At 33.5% G+C, this 26496-nt stretch overlaps 1 protein-coding gene across 1 annotated transcript in view; it reads left to right on the forward strand.

The window, feature by feature from the left end:
* The window catches only part of cacna1g (calcium voltage-gated channel subunit alpha1 G), a 362705-nt gene that overhangs the window by 311523 nt on the left and 24686 nt on the right, over positions 1-26496 (forward strand). The window contains exons 28-31 of the mRNA XM_087276432.1: positions 14689-14840; positions 18870-18979; positions 23068-23201; positions 26288-26358. Coding sequence (XP_087132558.1) covers positions 14689-14840; positions 18870-18979; positions 23068-23201; positions 26288-26358 — 467 coding nt within the window. The remainder of the gene's footprint in view (positions 1-14688; positions 14841-18869; positions 18980-23067; positions 23202-26287; positions 26359-26496) is intronic.

Below are 26496 nucleotides of genomic sequence, written 5' to 3' on the forward strand. Positions count from 1 at the left end.
ACTGGTCCTAGAGATGATGTGTAGATGGAGAAGAGAAGTGGCCCAAGAACAGAGCCTTGAGGTACCCCAGTGTTTAGATGCTGTAGGTTGGACACCTCTCCCCTCCAAGACACCCTGAATGACCTGTCAGAGAGGTAAGATCTGAACCATTGTATAACAGTGCCCGCAACGCCCAGTGACTCAATCGTAGATAGCAGGATCTGGTGGTTGACAGTGTCAAAAGCAGCTGACAAGTCCAGCAAAATGAGGACTGATGATTTAGAGTCTGCTTTAGCCAGTCTGAGATCCTCCACGACCGAGAGCAGGGCAGTCTCAGTTGAGTGGCCTTTCTTAAAGCCGGATTGCTAAATGTATATAGCAATACGTTTTCAGAATGAGCCTGGGTTGAAATTATTTGTCCAAATGATTGCAATAAATTATGCCATTTAACCCTTTTTAATAACAAATCTTTTATTTGACAATAAAAAGATAACAATAAGGCTGCAAAATGTACTGTAGGTAAATTAGTATTTTCCTCTTTGTAATGTAAATATTAACTAAATAAAGAGTAGCTTCTTCTTACTTATTCCTTTGTAAATATTTAATTCCATTTATTTTAATAGCACCATTTTCTCATTTGTCTAAAGCAGCATTACAGAAAATAGATAAATAAAGAAGACAAAAGATTAACCTTGCCAGACAACCCCCCCTATTGTGCAAGCCAAAGGCAAGAGTAGCAAGAAAAACACTCTAAGATGTTCCAGTCTAATAATTACTTGAAATCAGTTTTTGTATTTAACAGCATTTATGTTTTGTTTGTTTTTGCTGCTTAACTCTTCCAAAACTAGCATGTAAACTAAATATCTTCAAATAGGTTTGTGTAATATTAACTCAAGAAGATATCTCTATTTTAAGGCATGCATTTGTTTCAGTATTCATAATTAAACAATATTTTGCTGCAGTGTTGCTCTGAGATGTGAAAATTTTTCTCTTTTTGGCTTTGTTTGGAACTATTTAGTTTAAGACCAATAAATAACAGACAATATTATGTCTTAAATTGTAAAAATAGGTTGTTAAAGAGCCCCTATTATGCATTTTTGAAAATGTAGTGTGTAACATCAAGTAAATGAAAACATCCAGCTGAGGTTTAAATCTGACAGTACACCGTCTTTAAAACTATTGATTCTTTAACGAAATAGTTAAACTTGAAGTTAACTAAAGAAATCATGTTGGGTTTTAATCTTTTGCCTGAATGCATCAATGTTGATACAGTACATCACCAAATATGTAGTGCCGGATCTGGTAAAACGTGAACTTACCTTTCCCTTCAGACACTAGCAGAGCATGGGGGATTTTTCTGATTTTTGATACAATAACCTACGCTGCAACGCAGGATTTGTCGGCCATTTGCTATTAAAGGAAGGAGCAGCAGAGACTATTATGTATGGGATTTTGTCAGACTTTGATAGGGACTTTGTCAGTAACTGTTACAGTTCATATGGACCAAAAACTGAAATATGATCTTTCAGCCTGATCTCACGAGAAAACGTAAGTATTTTACGTTTTGGCAGTTTAGTGGCTAATTCAGTCGTATGAAATTGTACAATTTTAAAAAGGAGGCGTGGCACCTAACCCCACCCCTAAACCCAACCGTCATTGGGGGATGAGCAAATCGTACTAAAATGTACGAATTAGATCGTACGAATTTGTACGAATTAGCCACTAAATGAAAAAGTTACGAATTGCAGTGAGATTGTGTTGGATCTTTACACTGCAAAATAGGAGCTCTTTAAATTAAAGTCATCACATTTGTAATGATGCTCAGGTTACACTTTTGCTAGTTTTAAATTATTATTTAACTATATTATATTTTATTTAAAACAAACTATACAGACATTTTTGCAGTTGTTATTATTATTATTATTATTATTGTTATTATTATTATTATTATTATTATTATTATTGTTATTATTATTATTAGAAGTAGTGGTAGTGTTTTATTATTAGTAGAATTTTTATTATATTTTATTTTTTATTATTATAATTTTGTTTAAAATTTTTGGATTCTTTTTTGAAAAGTGAAAGACATACTCAGGAATAGCTGTTAACACATCATTAATGAAAATAATAACAATTATGAAATGAGGTGACTTAATTCACCATAAATATCTCACACCCCCAAGTAGCTTACCATATGAAGGGATCAATATTTCATCAGATATGTTTCACCACATTGTATTTGAAAACTCAAATTTGCCAAACATTTTCAGAAGGATCCTGACCTTTTTTGGTGGATGAGCAAAAAAGAACTACATTATTATTCATAGCCGAAAGTCCAGTCTAATTAGCTTAAACATGTAATTAATGAACTGGAATGTGACGAGCTTCACAAATGATGGACATTCTAATTCTACACTTCTACAGGCTTACTCATTAATTCATTGCGTTTAATTTATTTGAAAACCACCAAATTACACCCTAACGAAGACTATGAGCTCAGCATTTATTTCATTTGTCTTTCTGCAGGCGCACGGAGCTGGAGAAGACCTAGCTATCTTTCTTCTCATCTCTCGCAGCCTAGTATATACTGTAGTCTGTCGTCTTGTTTCTAGGGGGAGCAGCGAGACGGCGAGTGACAGAGGGAGAAAATGAAATTACTAAGTGTCGTGTAACCTCCAGTCTTGGCAGCAGAAGGCAGCACGGTCGCTTATGTAACCTGGCAGCTCCAAACACCATTTCCTTTCTTCCTACTGCAAGTGAAAATGACTCAAAGTCTTCTTTATGTAACTTGGGCAAGCAACAGCCCCCCAAATTGAGCAGATGGCGTAAAGTTTTCAGCTGAAAGAATTACTTTTGCTCCGATGTGTGATCTGCTGTGATCCTTTAGATAATTAATGTATCAGATCTGTTTACATTCTGATAGCGTCTTGTTTTGGATATTGCACATTTTATGCAGCTTGTGATTCAGAGATGTATTGGGTGGGTGTTTTCCTGAAACGTACAGTACAGTACAGTAAATAAATAAATTAAATGAATTATTAACAAGAATATTTTGCTACCTCGTACAGTATGAGGGCATAAGAAACATCCAACTCAGTTCGATTCTGATTTAAAATTCACTTGGCGTCCTACATTTCAGCAGACTCATGCCTTTTGGCTGGAAGTGCATCTAATCTCTTTATGGGTCTTCATGGTTCGTTCGGTTAGGAGTGGGTTTATTAACTGAATAGCTGGAGAATGGAGTTAAAACGTTTTCTGTGAAAGTTGTTGTAGCCTTTTTGGTGCGACATGATCTTTTTGTGAGCTCAGAGTTTGGGACTGATTCGGCTGGCTTGTTTGTCATGTTGTTGGAGCGGAGGCTTGATAAATAGCAGACGAGAGAGGGATGTAACGCTGTCTGGGTGGTTCAACAAGCCATGTGAGCTTTACAGAGAAAATAACAGGGGAAGAGGCACGGATATTCTGCTGAAGTAGCAGCACTTGAGCAGAACAAGTGATCTGGGTTGGAAAATTATATATTAGTGGGTGATTATACAGTAGATGTGTTTGCCATTGGCCTATGTGGATTTTGTTAGTTTTAAGAGAATCTATAAAAGGTGTGGTCTGGTTTGTTGCTGTTCTGATGATTTTTGCGAGTGTGATTTTTCTTTTTTCACAAGATTGGAAATGGGTTCAAGTGCATCACATAAATTTAACAGAAATTTACAGTGCGCTAATTATGATGATATGATTGACTTAAATCAATGCTAGACTTATGCTTTTGGCTAAAAAGTAAAAATTCTGTGATAATTTAGTTACAGTTTACCAGTTCCAAACCTGTTTGACTTTCTTCTGTTAAACGAAAAAGATATTTTGAAGAAAGCTGCAAATCTGTCACCATTGGCTTCCATAGTATTTGTTTTCTGAAGTTAATGGTGACAGGTTTTCTGATTACTTTAATATATATATATATATATATATATATATATATATATATATATATATATATATATATATATATACATATATATATATATATTAAGAGAGTAACGATATGCGTGTTCGTATTAAACCGATTGAACCGTTCGGTACGAGACTTTTGGTTCGGTACGCATTACGAACCGGATGATTCAATTCAGACTAACATCTAAAGAGATAAAAGGGAATAAGTACAAAATATAATGTTTTCAGTGCAGCAACGCTCAGCATGGCATCCCAAATGACGTGGCAGACAGCATGCTGCCTTCCCCGCTGTCATGTTAAAAAGTGGAACATAGCTTTTGAACTCAGAATATCACTTTATTAAAGCATGCGCTCATTAGCAATCTTGCTAGCTTCTGTGTCGGCCTGGCTGCTCGTGCTGGCTCCGCCCCGTTGCCCTAGCAACCCTGGACCCCCGACACAAAAGAGCCAACCTCCAAAAACTACTCCAATCAGGCACGCCACGCGCTACACTAGCTCGCAAAATGGTGAGTAACGTTAATGTAATCTCAGACATTCCAAGCCTCCCGGATCTTCACATACGTCGCGCACCATCACCGCTACCAAGAGAGTGGTGGAAAAAAAAAAACATCTGAGAGATCTTAATCGGTAGTGAAAATGTCGGGTTTTAAGAAAATGTTAAATGTAATAGAGCGCCGTTACATTATTCCTTCATAAGCCCATTCCAGTCAGATAATTCCTGCTTTCAGATCCCCGAAAATGGCAGGTGATCAAATCAAGCAGATCTGTGCTGTCTGAGGAAAAGGTGGACACTTATCTTTCTAAAAAAAAAATACTTAATTGATTGAAACTGAGTTCCGTATAAAAACTAAATTGTTCTTTTCTTTTTATTTGTTTAACTGCTACAATATTATATTTATTTTTTTATAAGCAGCTTTTTGGTTTTGAGTATAAAGAAGGATTTGTTTTATTTGTTGCTAAGTAGAAACCCCTGTTTGAAGTATAAGAAAAAAAAAACAGGGTCATACTTTTATGATGTTAGTTTTCATACATAAAAAAATTAAAATCAGAGAAATCCTCTGGCTTTTTTCTTATTTTGCTGTATCGAAAACATATTGAACCGTGACACCACTGTATCGTATCGAACCGAACCATGATTTTTGTGAACCGTTACACCCCTAATATATATACAGACTAAAGAAACTCATAAAGGTTTGGTCTGACTTTGGCATGTGATAGTGAGTAATATTCCAATTTTGGGTAAACTATCTCCCAAAAAACTGAAGATTACTACTCCTAAAATATTTTAGATGGTGTAAAACAAAAGTGAAAATAATTTGGTAACCAGTTCTACAGATTTTTATTTTTATTTCTTTGATTTGTTGTTTTTTTTTTACTCTTTTACATAATTGCTTTATTAGTACACTCAAACTTGACTTTAACTTTTAGAAGACTTTAATATTGGCTTAATTTGGGTCCAATCAAGTTAACTTTTGATTTAATGTTTTAAAGTGTATTTATCAATATAATGTCTTCCTAACTTAGGCTAAGCAATAATTTTCTGTTTTTCCAACACCTTACAAATTTATATTGTTACAGTATAGGTCTGATTAAAATAATAATTAAGCCAAATCAATTCTTAAAATAGTAATTGCAGTTTATTTGACCTTGTTTCTATTTAAAAACTAAATAACGGATTCATAATGATATATAATAATACTGTATAGTACAGACCCAATCAAGTAATTGAAGCATACTTTGCATTGCTACATGCAGTATCATACACATCTTTGGAAATGGTAAGCATTTTGAAATGTTTGCAAATAAATCTCTTAGGTTTTTGTATGTTGTATGTTTTGTTTTTAAATAAAAAATAATAATAAATAAAAACTCCAGAATCATGAAATCATATTTGAATGTAACTATTTTGATGTTTAAATGTCATTTATTACTGTCATGACAAAGTTGAATTACAGCATTTTTACTACATTCTTCTTTTATTACAAACAAAAATATTTTGTATCATCTAACACCTGTCACATTTGATTAATTTAATGCATCCATACTGATTTTGTGCTTTTTTTCTTTATAAAGCAGTCATTGAAACCCTAACTGAAAAAACCCTGAAGTGTTACTAGGTGTTTTTACCATTCATTAAACTTTTTTAACATTTAAAAAATCTCTATACTGTAATCAATGTCAATGAAGCTACATTATATATATATACACACACTTCCTCACAAATAGGGTTTAAAAATGTTGAACACTTTTTGAACACTGCTGTAGGAGAAAGGCATGAGCATCAAAGGAAAACACATTTGAGTATTGTGCTGACTACTAAAGCAGAATGTGCAATGCAATGTGACAAAAACAGCTTTTGTCACAAAATGTAGCATGTTACTGAAAAGATGCTATTTTTTTCTATCATTACTTTTAGTTATTTTAAGTTTCTCCTCAGCTCAGACGACAGCATAAACAAACATTCATCTTAAGCAGAAAATAACATGAAGCGTTGCGACATCTTCCAAGATTGTTCAGAAAAGAATAAGTTGAATGTGATACTTTTTTCTTTTTATTTTTTTGTGTTGTTACTCTCTCTGGACCAGCAGTGTTTGCATTCGGTGGTTCTACAGTAAAAAAGGGATTGTTTTTAGCTTCACCGCTGTAAACAGAGGTTGACTGTCACATTCCAAACAGATGAGTTTGGATGAGATGCATTAGGTTTTGATTGTCAGGCACTCTAAAGTTGAGTAATAAAGATTGACATCACTCTTGCGGCTCTCTGCACATCATCACGTTGCCCATCCACCAGCCTCCATCTCAAACGGCCCATCTTGCTCAAGTCAGACTCAGAAAGAAAGTGTGGTTTGTCTGCCATGTCTGCCAGCATGATATATTTTGTTTGTGCCTGTATTTTTCTTCTCACCCTAGCCTATCCTTCAGTGTATGTTTGTCCGTGTTAGTGTGTGTGTGTGTGAGAGAGTTTTCTTTACCATCCCCTTCCATTTGTTTTTCTCTTTTATAATAATTGTTTTGCTTCCAATTTCACCTCTTCCTTGTTATATTTTAACTCTTTTGCCTGTTGTAAGAAGGCATTTAGTTTGTTATTTCCTGTTGGTTTTGACTCGATGTCTGCTAGCATTTTGTGCCAAATAAAAAGCAAACAAGCAGTGCATTTCTGCCAAACTCATTTCTACATTTGGGTGCATCAGCTGTGTGTCCAGCAGACATCGACTCATTATTTTAGGAGCAACTCATTGACCATGCACTTCAGGGAGGTAAAAAAACAGCCTCAATTAAAAACCATTCGACTTTGACCAAATGAAGCTGCAATTTGCCGTCTCCCCATTCAGATGGCTGTTTTTATCATCTCTGCTTTTTTTCTCCCCCCTTTCTATTTTTGTCTGACATTTTGCCATGCAGGCTTTAGAATATTTCTCTGGCTCTTCCTTTAAATAACAGTCCAGTCCTCCCACTGCCCACAGTTCTCATGACTTTCACCCAACATTATCTGGACACATTGCTTGGTGGTGTAGTGCTAACATCACCAATAATTTGGTGTACATATCACTCTATAGGTGTTTTTCAACGTAGATATCAACATCAGAACCCTATTCTTGCCTACAATTAGACTTAAATTCATCAACCACCATAAAAAATAAGTCATTAATTTACTTATTTTCTGTTTTATATTATCATTTATCATTATTTATGGTGTTTGCAGTACAAATTATGTGCATAATAGGCCAGAGTTTGTCTGTATTTCCCAACTGGCTTTGCTTCTGAGGTTCTAGCTGCTATATGGTTCATTTCTTGGATTGACACCTTCCACATCCTCTCTCTTCTCTAATATATTTCCGAAGGGACGTTGGACTTCCTAAAAGATAAGTTGATGGTGTAGATATTTGCCAAAATTCTGGTGCAAAATTTAAAGACTGAATAATTTAATTTAATATATAAATGTTAGTTTTGAAAATATGTTTAATTATTTTATGCACCACCAATAAACATTTTAAACAGAGCTTTGCTAATATTTTTTGAAAGAAGTCTCTTCTGCTTACTAAAGCCCACTTTATACTTCTGTGTTACGTGTTCACTGTACCCCATGGCACACCCTTCATATATATATATATATGTATAGTTCATTGATTTTTACAAAGGATCATGTGACACTAAAAACTGGAGTAAAGATGGAAATTCGAATTCACAGGAATGAACTTTATTAAAACATTTATTAGCATATTATTAGCATATAAAATAAATAATGTCATATTAGTACTACTTTGTTACATTTTTGGTGTAAAAATCAAAGGCTCTGTTAGAAGAAGACTACTTTCAAAAAGAAACAAGTCAAAACTCTTTCCTAACTTTTTCATTTTAATGATGGATCCATCAGTATTATGCTTTTTGCAAATATTAAAAAGTGTTTTTTCTGCACTTTCCATCAGTAAATAATTTTATGGGGTCCAGAGTTCCAAATCCTGAAGTTTATTTGAAGTGCTTTCTTTCTTCAAGTGCACGTGAGCTGCGGCAAAGCCAGAATCAAGTCGAAAGCATCCAGACCAGCATGAAGTCTCAGTGGGATGAGAAGGCCAAGAGATTTGTTGTCTCACCCTGCTTATTTTGACCTAATGAGTATTGCGTTGAGTTTCAAAAGTTAGCATATGCAGGACTGGTGGGCAACCAGAGTCTTGTGGCTTTATTCAAATGTTGCCCAAAACCTTCAATTTTCTCAGTCGATAATCTGGCCGTTGTCCTCTAGTATTCATAGATGAAATTGGAATGGGCTAAAATCGCCATCTAAGCAAAGAATGTCTCATTAAATCATAGTCATGGTATCATTAGCTTGTGCCACAAAAATAGAGACAGAGATGGAGAGGTCCCACATTCCCCACTGCTATTTCATTCTTCTCGTGTTGGTTAAAAATAGTTTTGATCCATTTTCCCTCACTTTAAATTCTGTTGAAGCGGATTTGGCTGATGTGGATGTTAGCTGGACCCATTGCAGTGGCATGACATCAGTGGCACCGCTGCCAGTAGGAAACAAAAGTTCAATCCATTTTCCATAAGGACGATGCCAAGATCTTCACTTTCCCCCTATTTTTATTTATTTATTTATTTTTTTTTAAAATAAGTTCTAATGCAAAGCTAGCTGAAATAAGTGTTTCCTTAAACTCTGCGCAGTACTCATTACATCCAGTAATAGAGACAGCTTTCCCTTTGTCACTTATTTAGTCTTTTTTCACTGGAATTTAAATAAGCAATATGACCAAAAAAATTAGTTTTGTTTTAATAACCAAAGACTTTTTTTGAATGAAAGTGCACAAATGGAGAGCGTCTCACTAAAGAGGGCAGGAGGGAAGCAGATGAATGGGGGTGTCCTATGGGAGCTGACCTGTCTACTGTAAAACCAGGCTGTGAACACACACCTGTTCCCATCTCATTTGTCCTCTGTAATAGAGCACCTCTGAAACTGGGACAGTCTCTCCGCAACAACTGTTTTCAGTCCCGGTGAATGGTTTTAGTTGCTGCTCCTCTCTGGATACTGTTGTCTGGCAGCCCAAATTCATTTAGAACACATGGGTTAAAGAGCAGAACATCGACCTCATCGCAGATCCTAGAAGTCATAAAAATAACCATAAATAAGGTAAATAAATAAATAATTACCAAAGTGGCCATGTTTAGCCAAGTGTGGACTTTTAAGATTCATAAGTTGTACATTATGAAGTGGAGGTAATGCCGAGTCAGCACATTTGAAAAACAACGGGAGCATGGCTCCAATTAGTGGAATTAAAACCAGATGGGTTAGAAGATTCTTTTGGTAATTACCCGCAGAACCGGCATTGCTGGCATCTCATCCTGAAAACTTGCACTAGAGTGACCTTACATACATCACATGCAGGTTTAAGATTTAATGTACATCCAATCGGTTGTAGATTAAACCCTCACATGCTGATCTGGGGATTATTTTGAAGTAACATTCAGTTAGTTGTGCGTTACGCTGTTTGTTTAAAAGGTGCTTAACTTCCCACAAAATATCGATTTTAAGTTTCATTACCTCATGGATTGCAAAGCTTTAAAAGTAACAGTTGCTAGCAAGTGGCAAGTCCAAACTAGGCAAATGTGAAAACGCAGTAAAACCAGTTGTTACATCTTAGTTTTGCTCATTTTAATAAATAAATAAATAAATATTAATAAAAAATTAATAAAAGACTGATTTGAGAATAACTGGTTACAGTGCATTTAGAAAGTATTCATAGCGCTTTACTTTTTCCACATTTTTTATGTTACAGCCTTATTCCAAAATGGATGAATTTATTTATGTCCTCAAAATTCTACACACAATACCCCATGATGACAATGTGAATTTTTTTTTTAATTGTTGCAAATTTATTAAAAATAAAAAACCTGAAAAATCACATGTACATAAGTATTCATAGCCTCTAAATTGAACAAAGATATATTCTTCTTAGTTTTATTATTCTTGATTATTCTTGATATGTTTCAGCAGATTAAGAGTTCTCCTGTTGTAAATTCAGTTGATTGGACATGATTTGAAAAGGCATACACCTGTCTATATAAGGTTCCAGGGTTGACAGTGCATGTCAAAGCACAAACCAAGCATGAAGACAAAGGAATTGTCTGTAGACCTCCGATACAGAATTGTCTTGAGGCACAAGGCTGGAGAAGGTTACAGAAAAAAAAATAAAAAATCCACTGAGCACAGGGGCCTCCATCATCTCTATGTGGAGAATGTTTGGAACCTCCAGGACTCTTCCTAGAGAAGCCATCTAAGCTGAGTGATCTGGGGGAGAAGGGCCTTAGTCAGGGATGTGATCAATATCCCAATGGTCACTCTGTCTGAGCTCCAGCGTTCATCTGTGAAGAGAGGAGAACCTTACAAAAGGACAACCATCTGTGCAGCAATCCACCAATCAGGCCTGTATGGTAGAGTGGCCAGACGAAAACTACTCCTTAGTAAGGAATTTGCCAAAAGGCATCTGAAGGACTCTCAGACCCAAAAAAAAAAAAAATTCTCTGGTCTGATGAGACTGAAATGGAACTCTTTGGAGTGAATGGCAAGCGTTACGGTTGGAGAAAACCAGGCACCACTCATCACCAGGCTAATACCATCCCTACAATGAAGCACGGTGGTGGTAGCATCATGCTGTGGGGATGTTTTTCAGCAGCAGGAACTGGAAGACTAGTCGGGATAGAGGGAAAGGTGAATGCAGCATTTTCCAGCAGCACAATGACCCAAAGCACTCCGCCAAAATATGAATGAACCAGCTATCTTCTTGCTGTGAGGCGATCGCGCTACCAACTGCGCCACATTGACACCCTGAAGTAATTGTAAACTATAAAAAGTTATTTTTAATATTAAATACTGTAGTATGGGGTGGCACGGTGGCTCAGTGATTAGCACTGTTGCCTCAGAGCAAGAAGGTCACGGCGTCCCGGCTGAGCCAACTTGGCATTTCTATGTAGAGTTTTTATGTTTTCCTCATGTTCCTGTGGGTTTACTTTGGGTGCTCCAGTTTCGTCCACATTCCAAAGCCATGCACTATAAGTGAATTGGGCAAAGAAAATTGTACCCATGTATGTTTGTGTTAATATGAGTGCGTATGGGTGTTTTCCAGTACTGGGTTGCAGCTCTGCGTAAAAAAGTGCATCCTCTGTGTAAAACATGTGCTGGAATAGTTGGCAGTTCATTCCGCTGTGGCAACCCCTGATAAGTAAGGGATTAAGCTGGCGGACAATGAATGAATGAATACTGTAGTACATGTACTGTATCGTGAGACGAAAACTGAATTATATAAACTTAAAGCTTGTTAGAAAACTTTTAAAAGTATATTGAAATTGTCAAAAAAAGCGAAAGTTCTAAAAAATAAACTCAGTATATAAATGTAGCACGCTATTGTTATTAATAATAAATATTACAAAACTACTACACAGAAGCAAAGTCTATACTGTGTGTAATACCAAATTTAGACAATGGCTTACAGAAATCTTTCAATGTTAAACTGAGATTAACATCCAAAAAATTACTCACATCAACTTTAACAAGCAAATAATTTGGACATGTTGTAGATGAGTCATACTTGTATTCACTATCCAGTGGGGAGCAGCTCCGTGATTAAATAAATACTGCTGATGTGGCTCCATTATGTATATATATATACAAAAAGGAAAGGTTGAATGCAGCACCTGTTCCTTCGGCCCAGTGGCTTGTGCCAGGAAAAGCCTGCCTAATGGGCTGACGGGACCACAGGGAACACAGCTGCCGCTCACAGTCCTGTCCGTGTTTAGGGATGATAAGCCCCCCCGGCCCCCCACTGCTCTGCCATCCCTCCAGTCCTCTCTGTCCTCACAAAACACAGAGAATAGAAACGGATCAGCAAAACTAAGCATTTGCACAAGTCTGTCCTTGTGGAAAGGAGTTTCTTTTATGTCTCTGGGAATCTCATTAGAAAGGCTATGATGGAATAGGGGTTTGTTTTATGGAGGTGTCTCTGAGTGAGCAGATTTTGGTCACCGTGGACCCTCAGTCTGCCTTTGATCTGGTATTTGGAACAGATCACAGAAACAGGAGAAGTTCACACAAAAATGAAAAGGATGTCTTGCACTTGCCCTTATTTAGTTTAATTTACCTGTAGGAATATCTTTGATGCTATTTAAATTGGGGATTTTTTTAAAGCTTCAGAAAAACACTATTACATAAAAATTATACAGCTTGTGCAATACATTATGTTTTGAAACTGAATGTGTGTTGATGCACAAAAAAGTTCTAATTGAAAGTAAATATTCAACTGGACACGGTAACTGCTGTGGTAAACGGTAAACCTGTGGACCACTAAACAGATCTTTATGTATTTAATGTTATTGACATAGTACAATGGATTATTTTACAAATGAAATGTTGCTAAAAGTATGAGTTTTCAAACATTTTTGAGTATAACACCTTGTCCTAACAATATGTGACTCTGTAAAATGCAATAAAAGGCATTTTGTCCATCTAAATCACAGTTTCTTTGCTAATCTGCCATTAAATTTGACAATTGTTTTTTAACAGTTTTCACGATTTCTGTGATGTACAGTTGAAGTCAGAATTATTAACCCCCCTATTTATTTGTTTCCCCAATTTATATGGAGAGAAGACTTTTTCAACACATTTATAAACATAATAGTTTTAATAACTCATTTCTAATAACTGATTTATTTTATCTTTGCCATGATGACAATGCTTCATAGTTGACTGGATATTTTTCAAGATACTAGTATTCAGCTTAAAGTGACATCTAAAGGCTGAACTAGGTTAATTAAGTTAACTAGGCAGGTTAGGGTAATTAGGCAAGTTATTGTATAATAAATAATAAGTTATATAAAAAAGAAAGGAAATTCTAAGGGGGACTAATAATTCTGACTTTAACTTAAAAAACAGTATACTAATTATTATTATTATCATTATTTTTATATCATCACCTTAGAATGATAAGGTTCTAACTGACATTTTTGTCAAAATTGAGTTATCCACATATTCTTATAAAATACAATGTATTTACATTATGTGATTTTATTTTAAATAAGTTGTTTATGTTTTAAGGCTTTTTATTTAAAAAAACAAAAAAGGTTTAATCTACAAAGTCAAATTCTAGCTTGGCTCTATAAGGCTCTTCCTGTGAGCCAATCAGCATTTCGAAAGCACGCATGAGGACCAATCAGGATTCAGCTTTTTTTGTCATTCCTTCGGACTGTTCTGTTGACAGCGGGAAAGAAACCCAAAATCAGAATCGACTAAATAATGCTGCGCCACACAAAATTGAGAAGAAACCTCCCTATCGACTATTTTATAGACAACCTTGTCAAGGACAGCAGTCTAAACTCCATATAAGTTTGTTTGTTTTGTTTTTTTTTCTTAATTTCAACAATAAATGTTACCCTATTAATCACATAAAAAAGTAACAGCTGCACTGTACAAAATATTTAGCACAGCCTTGTATGCTTAATTTGAACAAGAAAAAAATATTAATCTTAAAACAATAAATTAATGTTATAGAAAGCAAAAAATAACTTTTTTTTCAACACAGTTACAACACTAATTTTATTTTTTTAAACTAAATAATAAGCAGGCTGAGGTTATTTCTTGAAAAGTAATGCTTCAATTAATGATCTGCTAGATAAAATATTATAATTCCAAGCGAATAATGACTTTTTTAAATTAAAATATTTTATGTGCATTTGCCCTGTTTATTTTACCCCAACTTGCAAATTGAAGATAATTTCGATCATTTACATTTAGAGTACATTTAGGTTCTCTGTCATTTTAATGTATGTAAGAGAACTGTTACACACATTTTGTTTGCCATATGGAATGAAAACTCTTTGTAGCTCAATATCTCAATCATTTAGAACGCAGATAGAACCTTATCATTTCAAGGCAATGATATTACAACATCTTGTCTGGATGTTAGGACATAGTGCAACACAAAAAGTATTTTTATGACAACTCTATAGTGCATCTATACACTCAAAGCTCAAGGCCCTAATCTTTATAATGAGTTCTGTCTGTTCAAATTGGTTTGGAAAAACTAAAGGGGACACATCTATAAATTTTCATTTCTGGGTGAACTTTTACACATACAACACATTCTGTCTCTTAGCGTCTTCTCTTGTCCACTGGTTCTTTCCCTTTCCTCTTCTTGTTCTCGGTGTGAGGATGAGTGTGTACGAAATGTTTGTTTCAGTATGGTTCTTTCATGCTTCCTCCATGTTCCCATGATTCTTCAGAAGCCCAGAGTAAACCCTTTTACTCCGATTACTGCCCAACACGACGTCTCATCTACAACATGTGCAAGAGCCAGTATCTGGACCTGTTCATCACCATCGTCATCGCCCTCAATGTCATCACCATGTCTATGGAGCACTACCACCAACCAAAGGTAGCACTTCTTGGAAAGCCAGCAGTGATAATGCAGATCATGCAGTGAAATCATATTTCAGTAAAGCAAGACACTGCAGTGTGGATAGGATAAAAATAAAATAAACAATAAGCTAATCATTTGCACCACACTTTCCCTGTTGATTGGTTACATACAAACTTGCAACATTGCACTAATTATATACATAACATATACATTGCGATTGTGATTTTCGAAAGTATTACATCGCTTTGTAGTTTATATAACCATTTGATGAGTCTTCCCATATAGTTTGATGTTGCACTTGGACCCGGAAGCCGCTTCACATGACGTCACTCTTAACAAATGGATAATTATGGTGGCTTAAGAAAGCTAACATACTGTTATACTACATAAACCTATTATTCTTCCGTCTTAGACGATTTTAAAAACGCATCTTCTCATAGTCCATTCATACTACAACCACCAAACTTACTCAAACCTCTAAACTATACTGAATTAAGTTGCTTTATTTTTCCAGCATACGGTTTTCCAAAATCTGACCTGGAAATTTCAGAAAATTTCTGTTGACTTAACATTACACCAAACTTTGTGACCTGATAACTTTGCACCAGGCTGTCATAAAGGCCTACAGTTGTGCTCTTTTAACTCAAACTACCAATCTGCAAATAACTGACAAACTTTTGACTTTCTAGCCACACCCTAGCAACCACTGACAGCACCCTAGCAACTGTCCCATAGACTTCAATTGTAAAAAAAAAACTGTGATTGAACAACATACAACTTCATACTAGAAACATACTAATTAATTTTGTTCAAACATACTATTCATACTAGCAGCATGCTAATTAATACTATAAATATACTAGCAACAGGCTAAGTCATACAAAATGCTAACAACCTGATAGTTTATACTAGAAAAATGCTAGCAGCATGCTAATTCATACTAGAACCATGCTAATTTATGTTAGCAACCGCCTAGCAACTACTCAGAACACCCTAGTATGCGCCTAGCAACTCCATATCAACACCTTAGCAACCACCTAATAACGCCTTAGCAACCACCTAGCAACCACTCAGAAAACCCTAGCAACACCTTAGCAACCACCTAGCAATGCCTTAGCAACTGCCTAGCAACCACTCAAAACATTCCAGCAACCACTTAGCAACACTTTAGCAACCACTCAGAACACCTTAGCAATGCCTTAGCAACCATTCAGAACGCTCTAGCAACTATTTAGCAACACCATAGCAAACATTCAGAATCTCCTATCCACCAACTAGCAAGAAACATGCAGATTCATCCTAGAAACATGCTAACATATATGTCTTTATCTATGCCATCTGATCAAACTTCTTAAAAATATTTCAATGATTTAAACTTCAAATTTTAGACTAGGCTTTCTCAAGCCACCATAAAGTTTGTCTACGAACTTTACTTTTCTAAGTTAAGGTTAATTTTCAGGTTCACACTTATTATGAATTTTTAAAAGCCTTTTGTGACTTTTTGGAGTCTTTACTGTGAACAAGTTTTACTGAGCTGATTTTGGGAATCTATTTCTATCAAGAAAATCATGTATAGGCAAAAAAAATGCATTTTTGTTAATAGAAATGTTGTTTAAAAGCAGCCAAATTAGGCAAAAGTATATTCTTCTAAAATATTATATATATATAACAGAACTTGGGGTTTTAATATTGAGGTGCATTACAGCTTTTCTCCTGTGGTGTCTTGCTTTAAGAAAATGAACTCTCTGGTTCTTCAAACAATGTTGATGTACATTCATCTTTCCCTTTTTCACATTGTGGCTCTGCAAAATATTTGCTGATTAGGCAGTTAATGTTTATACACTTTTTTGTCTGTACTGTCTTTTGATTATATTATGGTGAGAATATAGTTTTGCTTTATTTATTATGCTTTATTTGCTCTCTCATTGTGCTGCTCCGATACATGTTATACAGTTGCCTGTGTAACGAATTCTTATGAGAGCAATGTCTCACCAAAATAAACCACAGTGTAGTGTACACACTGAAATGAATGCATATTCCCACATGACACTACAGAGACAATTTTTGAATATTCAATAGAGGACTAAAACAATAATATGAGTTCGCAGACAAGCTCTGGGAGTTTAGACAGAATTTCTGTACATCGCTGAGTTGTAAAGAGTAAAAAAAAAAAGGTAGAAAAGAACAAAGGTATTTTTGCTAGCAAAATACTTCTATACTTTAATAATTCTGTAGTTATTTTTAAAGGCACATGTAGCTAAGTTATTTTAAAAAGGAATAAAAAAAAATAATTTATTATTTAATTTAAATATTTAAGGCAAGTAAAAAAAAATCTGTATAATTTATTGTGAAATATTGTTTCGATTAAATATCTCTATTATAATTCTAATATTTCTATTCTTTTATATATTATATATGTTTTCGGATATTGTTTATATAAAAGCTGATTTTTTATTAAAGTATTAGATTAGTATTAGATTTAATTTACTACATTTATTAAGTATTTACAGTTTGAGTCAAGTGTGCTGTTCTATAGGTGTGGTATAATTTTATTCCAATTTTCAAATACAAAATAAAATAAATTAAAATCTGCTATTCCAACATTTACTTTTGTATTTAATTAAACATATTTAAACAAACACTGTTATTGTTGTTAAAACATTAATATTGAATTTAAACTCTAAAAACACATCCCACCATTTTATTTAATGCAACAATTTCTCTAAGTGACAACATGTTTTTTCTATATTCGGAAGTTATTTCAACTCTAATTACTGAATATATATGTTTTTAATTTACTCAAATACTGTAAATTATAATATCAAATTTTTTTCGAATTGTTTTTATAGCTGTACATAATATAAGTAGCATAATATATTGTACAGTTAAAATAGTAAATATTTATAAAAACAAGGTCGGCATGATAAATAAATAAATAAACAAATAAATGAATAAATAGTTAGTTAGTTAGTTAGTTAGTTAGTTAGTTAGTTAGTTAGTTAGTTAGTTAGTTAGTTAGTTGGTAGTAGTAGGACCACACAGAATCTTTCAGATTTCAGCAGATTTTTAGCCCATCATTTAGTCTATTTATTTAATTGTGTAAATGTGTGTAAATTTATATTTATTAATTTTTTTATTCATTTTATTAATAATTTCGACTAATATGAAAGTGTGCATTTGATTTATTTGCAATAAGGGTTGTAAAGTAATATTTTCTGTCTTTTAGTAGATATATTATATGATATATACTTGCTTTGTTTACCAAATAAGTGGATCTAGATGGATATGCATTGTAACCATTAAATAAAAGTTTAAAAGCTTATTTTATTACTTTTAACATTTTTTGAATTCATATATTAAGCTTTTAGTTACTATACTCCCAAAATAATTCTGAATAAATCTGCAGATTCTTTACAAAATTCTCTACAGAAATAGCAAAAAAAGGCTTATATCTTCTCCAATCAAAATTTTATTTAATAGTTTTGTATCTTATCTGTGGTCATATCAAAATCTGTGTTTATTATCCCCATCATCAGTCAACTACATAAGGATGTTTTTCAGGGTTTTCACCCATCATTAATGGAGGTCTGTAACCTCACCTCAAGCTAAAAATAGCAATCTGTTTTAATTAGAGCCTCGGTGGCCCACACAATCTTGGAGGAAGTGGAGCAAAGAGGATTGTTAGGCTTTGACCACTTACACGCTCACTCCGTCAACAGAATCAATTGATTTTCTTAAGCATCATCACAGTTAGCCTGCCCTTAATTACTGTGCTGGGTGAGAGAAGGCCAGTTCTCTGTCAATGTTCACTCACTGTCAAAATCTGAATGACAGATAATTATAAGCAATTACCCTCTGCTTATCTAGCCTCTTTCAATAACTCTCCATCTTTTCCACTGATGAACAAAATCTGCTTAGGGCGTGTTGTTCAGCCATTCATAGACTACAGTTTTTGTAATTGATTTATTGTTCTGAAGTGGTTGATATATGCTTGCTGTAAGCTTTGTCACTTCTGTACTTTTACTGTTGCATTCTCTTGAACAGGTTTTGAGCGATTCCCTAAAGATCTGTAACTACATCTTCACAGTCATATTTGTGCTGGAGTCCATCTTCAAACTTGTTGCTTTTGGATTTCGCCGCTTCTTCAAGGACAGGTAGTAGACATGACCTTCTCACAAGTTACAGCAAAATCCAAACCAACTATGCTAAAAAGCCATTCTCATAGATACTTCAGTGGTTCTATTGTGATTTTGTGTGTGTGTGTGTGTGTGTGTGTGTGTGTGTGTGTGTGTGTGTGTGTGTGTGTGTGTGTATGGGTGAGTGAGTGAAAAGGTTTTCTTAGCAGTCCTAAAGCCACATCCTTTGAAATGATATCACAGCTTTGAGATTCTTTGGTTTGCCACAGACTGTCAGAAGCACATTGACGACTGAATGCTCTGGCGTCTGTGGTGGAAAACAAGAACCAAATTTATATCCGTGTGGTTTTGGTAAAAGAAACCCTTCTAAATCACTCTCCCTGGGGCTTAAACAATAAGAATGCATAATCAATGACATTTATTTCTTTTAAATTAGTGATAACTGATACATGTCTGACATTACAGCTTTAATATGCACATGTACTCACACATATTCTCTATATATGGAATTTGAATGATCCATTTCTCCTTTAATTAGTCTTGAATTATCACTCAATATGAGGATTAGGCCCTTTACTGAAGTTGATAGACCAAATGAAGTTCTTTTAATGGCGTAATGAAGAGCAATTCATGTCAATGTATTTTGAGATCCCTAATCCACGTGTTGGGAAATGTAAAACAGCTATTTGCATACTAATAAGAAGTTTGACATGGCATAATTGATATGATTTTAAAGCAAATCCCTCAGCAAAGAGCTTCCATTGGTTGAAACTAGGGAAAAGATTAGCAGAATTGTTACACTTCAGAATTGTGATATTTACTAGCAATTTCCAATAAATTGTAAGCAACTGATTAAATTAAATGGGAAGTTTTGAAGTAGAAATATTTTCTTTTAAATAGAGAGATTTTTATTTCTTGGTAGAAATTAGCTTCTAGATAAAAGTAGATGCCTCAGTTTTATCCCACACTTTAGTTTTGAGCAATTGCACAACATAAAGTCAAAATGCAAACTGACAGTTGTTAGAAAAACTTCAAATTGGACTTTCAAATGTACAAGTGCAGGATTTTTTTTCTTGATGCTAAGACAAAAAGTCTGAATTAGGTCAAAAAATAGTCAAGAGTTGTGGATGAATGTGATTTTGACAGGTGTGCCTGGCCTTCAGAAAGCATGTGCAGTCATAAATAATTAAGAAGCAGGCTCTTCTCATAGGATAAGAAAACTCTGATATGAATAATAATGTGAAACCGACGCATTATTTTTTCACTTGCATTTCTGCAATACGTCGCCGATTTTGATCCCGCCCCAAAAATCATTTTAAACACGGAAGCTTGAATTAGCTGACAAAAGCTCAAAATTATCCAGTTTTCCCAACAATTACAGCTGACAAGTGCTAACATTGTCTTAACTGATGCTCAACACACACAAATCTGTTAAAATCTCAAAAAAAGTACTCAAGGGTTTTGTCAACCTTTAATGATCACATTGGTAGTTCTCTGATAGCTGACATACACAGCCATATTAGTTAGATTTGTTGCTTGGGCATGGGGTGTGGTAGTACTGAAATGCCATCTACTGCTGTCAAATCGCAATGCACTGACACACAGCTAACCAATCACAACATATTTAGTTTTCGGAAGCCAGGTCTTCATACAACAGAACTAATTAAGTTGTTTGTGTTGGGCTGTGTAGAAAGGTATTCTAATAATATAAACTATGTAAAAAAAAAATCTTTTTCATCATTCGTTGTTACATGTGATTGAACTAGCCATAGAGAACTGGAAATAAAGGGATTTCATTAAGCATTACAGGGTTGGTTGTCAGCAATATTGGCACACTTAGTATATCATGTTTGAGATACAGTACAGTAATACAATCAATTATTGCATACTGATGCCTTTTGATGTTTACAAATGAACTAAATCAAACAGATTTGCCAAAATCAGGCTGATATAATTTAGTCTGAATTATATTTTAACTTATAATATGTTAAATATTATTATATATTATATTACATTTCTGAAGTCTGTTCAAGAAGTACAGGATTAAGAGTTTAAACTAAGACTGTTATTGATTTTCACCATTGGAAATGTCTTTCTATTACTTTGATTAGTTCTTTCATGCAGCAGCTCCATGTCTACAGGGATGAAGGATGGAGGTGTACTTTGATCACTGAACCTCTTAGTGAACACAGTCGGTGGTAAAAATGTAGAAATGCTTTGTGGAATCATTTGACTTCAATTTGCCCAGATATCTAATGAAACGCCTCTGATGGCTACGGGCCCCAGAAAATTGAGGTGACTTAAAACTGGCTCTAGGCTCTACTTCACCCATGACAGTGCTATATTTGACCCTCAGAGGAAGTTATTTAAAGTTAGCCGCAAAGTTTGAAGCCATCTTTTGAGAATGAACATGCTGAGAACATAGCAGGAACATCCAGGGTCAAATTAGTGTTATTCTCACAAAATTAGGTTTCTTAGATCATTTCAGATTTTTATTGCTTCCATATTTTGCCTGCTGAAATTGAGTTTCAAACTGTGACTGCTGTTGTTAAGGGATTCTTTATTAACTTTTAGTCCTTGTGCAGTTTGGTGATTTAAAAAATTAGCATTGGACAATTGCTTAGTGTTTTTTTTTAATGCTTTTAAATGCATAGTTCACCCAAAAATGAAATTTTGTCACCAATTACTCACCCTTCAATTGTTCCAAACCTCTTTGAATTCCTTTTTTTTTTTTACACAAAAATGGACTAGTGCCAGGGCTCCCTAATTTCTGTTTAACAAAGAAAAGATTTTTTAAACACATTTCTAAATATAATAGTTTTAATAACTCATTTCTAATAACTGAGTTATTTTATCTTTGCCATGATGACAGTATATAATATTTGACCAGATATTTTTCAAGACACTTCTATACAGCTTAAAGTGACATTTAAAGGCTTGACTGAGTTAATTAGGTTAACTTGGCAGGTTAAGTTTTTTAGGCAAGTTATTGTATAACAATTGTTTGTTCTTTAGACTTCAAAAATCTATAGCTTTAAGGGGCTAATAATATTGATGTAAAAATAGCTTTTAAAAAATTAAAAAACTGCTTTTATTCTAGCTGAAATAAAACAAGTAAGACTTTCTCCAGAAGAACAAAATATATTGTTAGACAAACCGTGAAAATGTCCTTGCTCTGTTAAACATCAAAGGCAAAACATTTAAAGGCTTAACTAGGTTAATTAGGTTAACTAGGCAGGTTAGGGTATTGTATAATGATGGTTTGTTCTGTAGACTATTAAAACATTGCATATAAGAATCAAGAGATATACACTTGCAAATAGCTTAAGAATTCTGTCACAACTATTAGCCCCCCTTTGATTTTTTTAGGTTTCTTTTTTGAAATATTTCCCTAATATTTAACTTATTTTTCTATTTCTTTTATTTCGGCTAGAATAAAAGCAGTTTTAATAAAAAAAAATTAAAAAAAATAAATAAATAAAAAAAACATTTTTAGGTCAAAATTATTAGCCTCTTTAAGCTATTTGCAGGTTTATATCTCTTAATTCTTATATCCAGTGTATTGATACCAGCATTATACAATACCTTGCCTAATTACCCTAACATGCCTAGTTAACCTAATTAACCTAGTTAAGCCTTTAAATATCACTTTAAGCTGTATAGAAGTGTCTTCAAAAACATCTAGTCAAATATAATGTACTTTCATCACGACAAAGATAAAATAAATAAGTTATTAGAAATGAGTTCTTAAAAAATCGTGGGGAAAAATATACAAGGGGCTAATAATTCAGGGGGGCTAATAATTCTGACTTCAACTGTATACAGTATACATTTAACCATTGACATCAATATTTGACAAAAGTCAGTGTCTACATAAGATAATTTTTTTGTATTAAGAGAAAGGAAATTCAAACAAGTTTGGAAGTGAAGAATGAGTAAATGTTGACACTTTTTATAATTTTTGTTTCAACTATGTCTTTAAATAAAAAAATACAAATAAAAAAACTGAAAAATACTATGCAATTGTTCAACGTTAGTTTTTATATTCTCTCTATATTATTATATATTTTTGTATATTTTTTTACTTATCAAGTGTCTTCACACAGATGGAACCAGTTGGATCTGGCCATTGTTTTGTTGTCTATCATGGGCATAACACTGGAGGAAATCGAGGTCAACGCTTCCCTTCCCATCAATCCTACCATCATTCGCATCATGAGGGTGTTGCGCATCACTCGAGGTTCGTCTTCTCTGCATCATTTTTCTTCCCTGCTCGCCTCAGTAGATCAGAACCGCTTGTGTTTGTCACCCTCGGGAACTCTGTTGTTTCACACACTGCTCAGCAGAAGCCGGAGTCTGTGGAGAAAGAGTCCAGATGGCTGGAATGAGAAATTCTCTTCTCTTCTTATTTCTTACACATAACACACACATGCTTGCCTTCTTGGACCGATTTTTCTTCCTCTAATGAAAGAGCTGCTGGGAGAGTCTTTATTGATTATTCCCTCAGCAGAAATGGCCAAGCAAACACACCTGCTCAGATGTCTGTGTTCTCATCAGGTGTGTGTGTTTACTGTATGTGTGTGTGTTGTGGATTCAGCCTTCTTGATTCATTCAGACTTTGCTTAACTGCAATCATGATTGTGAGTGGCTGATGCTTTTGACTGTCATTATGCCACTGCCATATTATCATATATATAAATTATTACATTGTAAAATATACTAAACTCATTAGTGATATTGATAAATAAATATATATATATATATATATATATATATATATATATATATATATATATATATATATATATATATATATATATATATATATATATATATATATATATATAATTAATTAATTTTTTTAATTTTTAAAATTATAAAAACATTAAAATAGTAATAAACAATTTATTAATTTGATTTAAAACTGTGAAATATTACAGTTTGTAAAAAAAATTATTACAATTTAAGACTGCGAACTAAAATAATATTATGAATATTTTTCAAAATATAGAAACATGTATTATAAGATAAGTCCAGGCTAAATAAACAGTTTGATAGTTTGATATGGCTTAAAAATAGTGTTATACACCATACCTTTGAATGGTAGTGAATACATTACAAACATTAGCATAATGAAAGTCACAGACATCCTCCACTCAGGGCCATGATTGCAATTAAGAAGAGGGGCTTCTCCTCCTCATGAGCATCATTTAAGCAGTGTGTGTGTGGAGCATGACCCCAATAATAACATGCTTCGTGATCTGACCACTGTGAAACTTACAAAACAAATTCCACTGGCTGTTTTTACAGGAACACTGCTTATTGTGTGCACATTTATTGCTTTATTAAAAAGAGTCACAGCATTGTTTTGAAGGCCAGATTTGTCAAGATTTAAATAATATATTTTTATTAATTTGACATATCAAAATTATTATATTATATTATATTATATTATATTATATTATATTATATTATATTATATTATATTATATTATATTATATTATATTATATTATATTAGATTAGATTAGATTAGATTAGATTAGATTCAACTTTATTGTCATTCCACATGTACAAGTACAAAGCAGCGAAATACAGTTTAGATCTAACCAGGAGTGCAATAGCAGAAAGTGCAGGATACTTATATAAGTTATTAACTTTGAACATTATATACAGGTTGTATTAGCTATGAACCGAGATGAAGATTAATATATGTACATTTAGGACAACCATTTTTATTTAGAACGAATACATCAAATTATACTGAAGACATTTCTAAAGTTATACACTATTTCTGTTTCACACAATTGCATCAATGGATTACATTTTCAAATATGTGTTCAATAATGTAAAAATTGTCATTTCAACAAGCTTTATATTTTAATATGTAATTACTTTATTTTATTATTTTCCATCTTTTTAATAGCAAATCTTAAAATTGATGACACAGTTCAAGTCAATTTTACTAATTTATAATAATAATAATTTTAATTTTTTTATGGTAATAATTTGCCATATAATATTGTACTAGATAATTCTCTAAATACTACTATAAAAATACACTTAAAGTGCAATTTAAAGGCTCAAAGGTTAATTAGGCAAGTTAGGGTAATTAGGCATGTTATTGTATAACAATGGTTTGTTCTGTAGACTATTGAATAAATAATGTTTAAGGGGGCTAATAATATGGACCTTAAAATTTTTAGAGCAAATGCTGTGAAAAAATCATTTCTCTGTTAAGCATCATTTGGGAAATGTTTAAGGAGGGTTAATAATTTAGACCGATAAACTGGAGATATTTGACACGACAAAAGTAATTATTTTGATTGAGTGTAACGGATATACACTATTCATAATCTATAATGTTTTTAAAAAATATGCTCAAACTATTATTTGACAAAAAAAACTACGGTCAGGTTAATGTATTTTTCTGGTAATATAAGAAAAATGTTACTTTATAATTGCTTTTATTTATGTATTACCTCACCAGCTAAATTATATTTTGCTTTCATGTGCATTAGTCCCTCTGTTCTGTTGTTCGGTTGTTCTGTCATAAGATTAGTGTTTTAATGTAATGTATTTATGTATTATTGTATTGTTTTGTTTTTCTTTCTTCTATATTTTGTTGTAGTTTTATAAAATGCAAAAAGCACATAAATAAATGTTTAAAACATAATACTAATTTTGACTTCAACTATATTTTAATAATACATCTCACTTGTAGAATTTAAATTACTTTTGTTTTTTTTCCACAATTTCTGTTTAATGGAGAGAAGATTCTTTCAACACATTTCTAAACAGTTTTATTAACTCATTTCTAATATATGATTTATTGTTTCTTTGCCACGATAATAGTAAATAATATTTGACTAGATATGTTTCAAGACGCTTCTATACAACTTAAAATAACATTTAAAGGCTTAACAAGGTTAATTAGGTTAACTAGGCATGTTAGGGTAATTAGGCTAAAAAGGGGCTAATAATTTTGACCTTAAAGTGGTTCATAAAAATTTTTAACTGTTTTTATTCTAGCCCAAAAAAAAAAAAAAAAAAAAAAATAAGACTTTTTCCAGAAGAAAAAAATATTATCAGACATTCTGTGAAAATTTCCTTGCTCTGTTAAAAATCATTTGGGAAATATTAAAAAAGAAAAAAAAAATCAAAAGGACCTAAAAATTCTGACTTCAACTGTATATTGGAACTATTTTAGATCTGTCTAATCTAAACTGAGTTTTGTTTAAGAACCCGATAGGGCAACTTTAAATAGCATCCCTTTATATCCTGTATACACCTCATGTTTGCAAGCTTGTTGTCCTGTCCTTTTCAGTTCTAAAGCTACTGAAGATGGCGGTGGGAATGCGAGCTCTACTAGACACTGTGATGCAGGCCCTTCCTCAGGTATGCCAAAAAACGTCAGTAGGTGTCTTTTTCTAAGTTCTGAACTCCACTCATTTACTTTATGGAGAGAGAGAGCTCCAGGGTATTGGTACCCTGCGGCCCCTCGGCTCTCCACAGGCCTCATTTACACCGTCAATC

Source organism: Danio rerio, chromosome 12 (assembly GCF_052040795.2).
Source record: "Danio rerio strain M-AB ecotype USA chromosome 12, GRCz13ab, whole genome shotgun sequence".
NCBI lineage: Eukaryota > Metazoa > Chordata > Actinopteri > Cypriniformes > Danionidae > Danio > Danio rerio.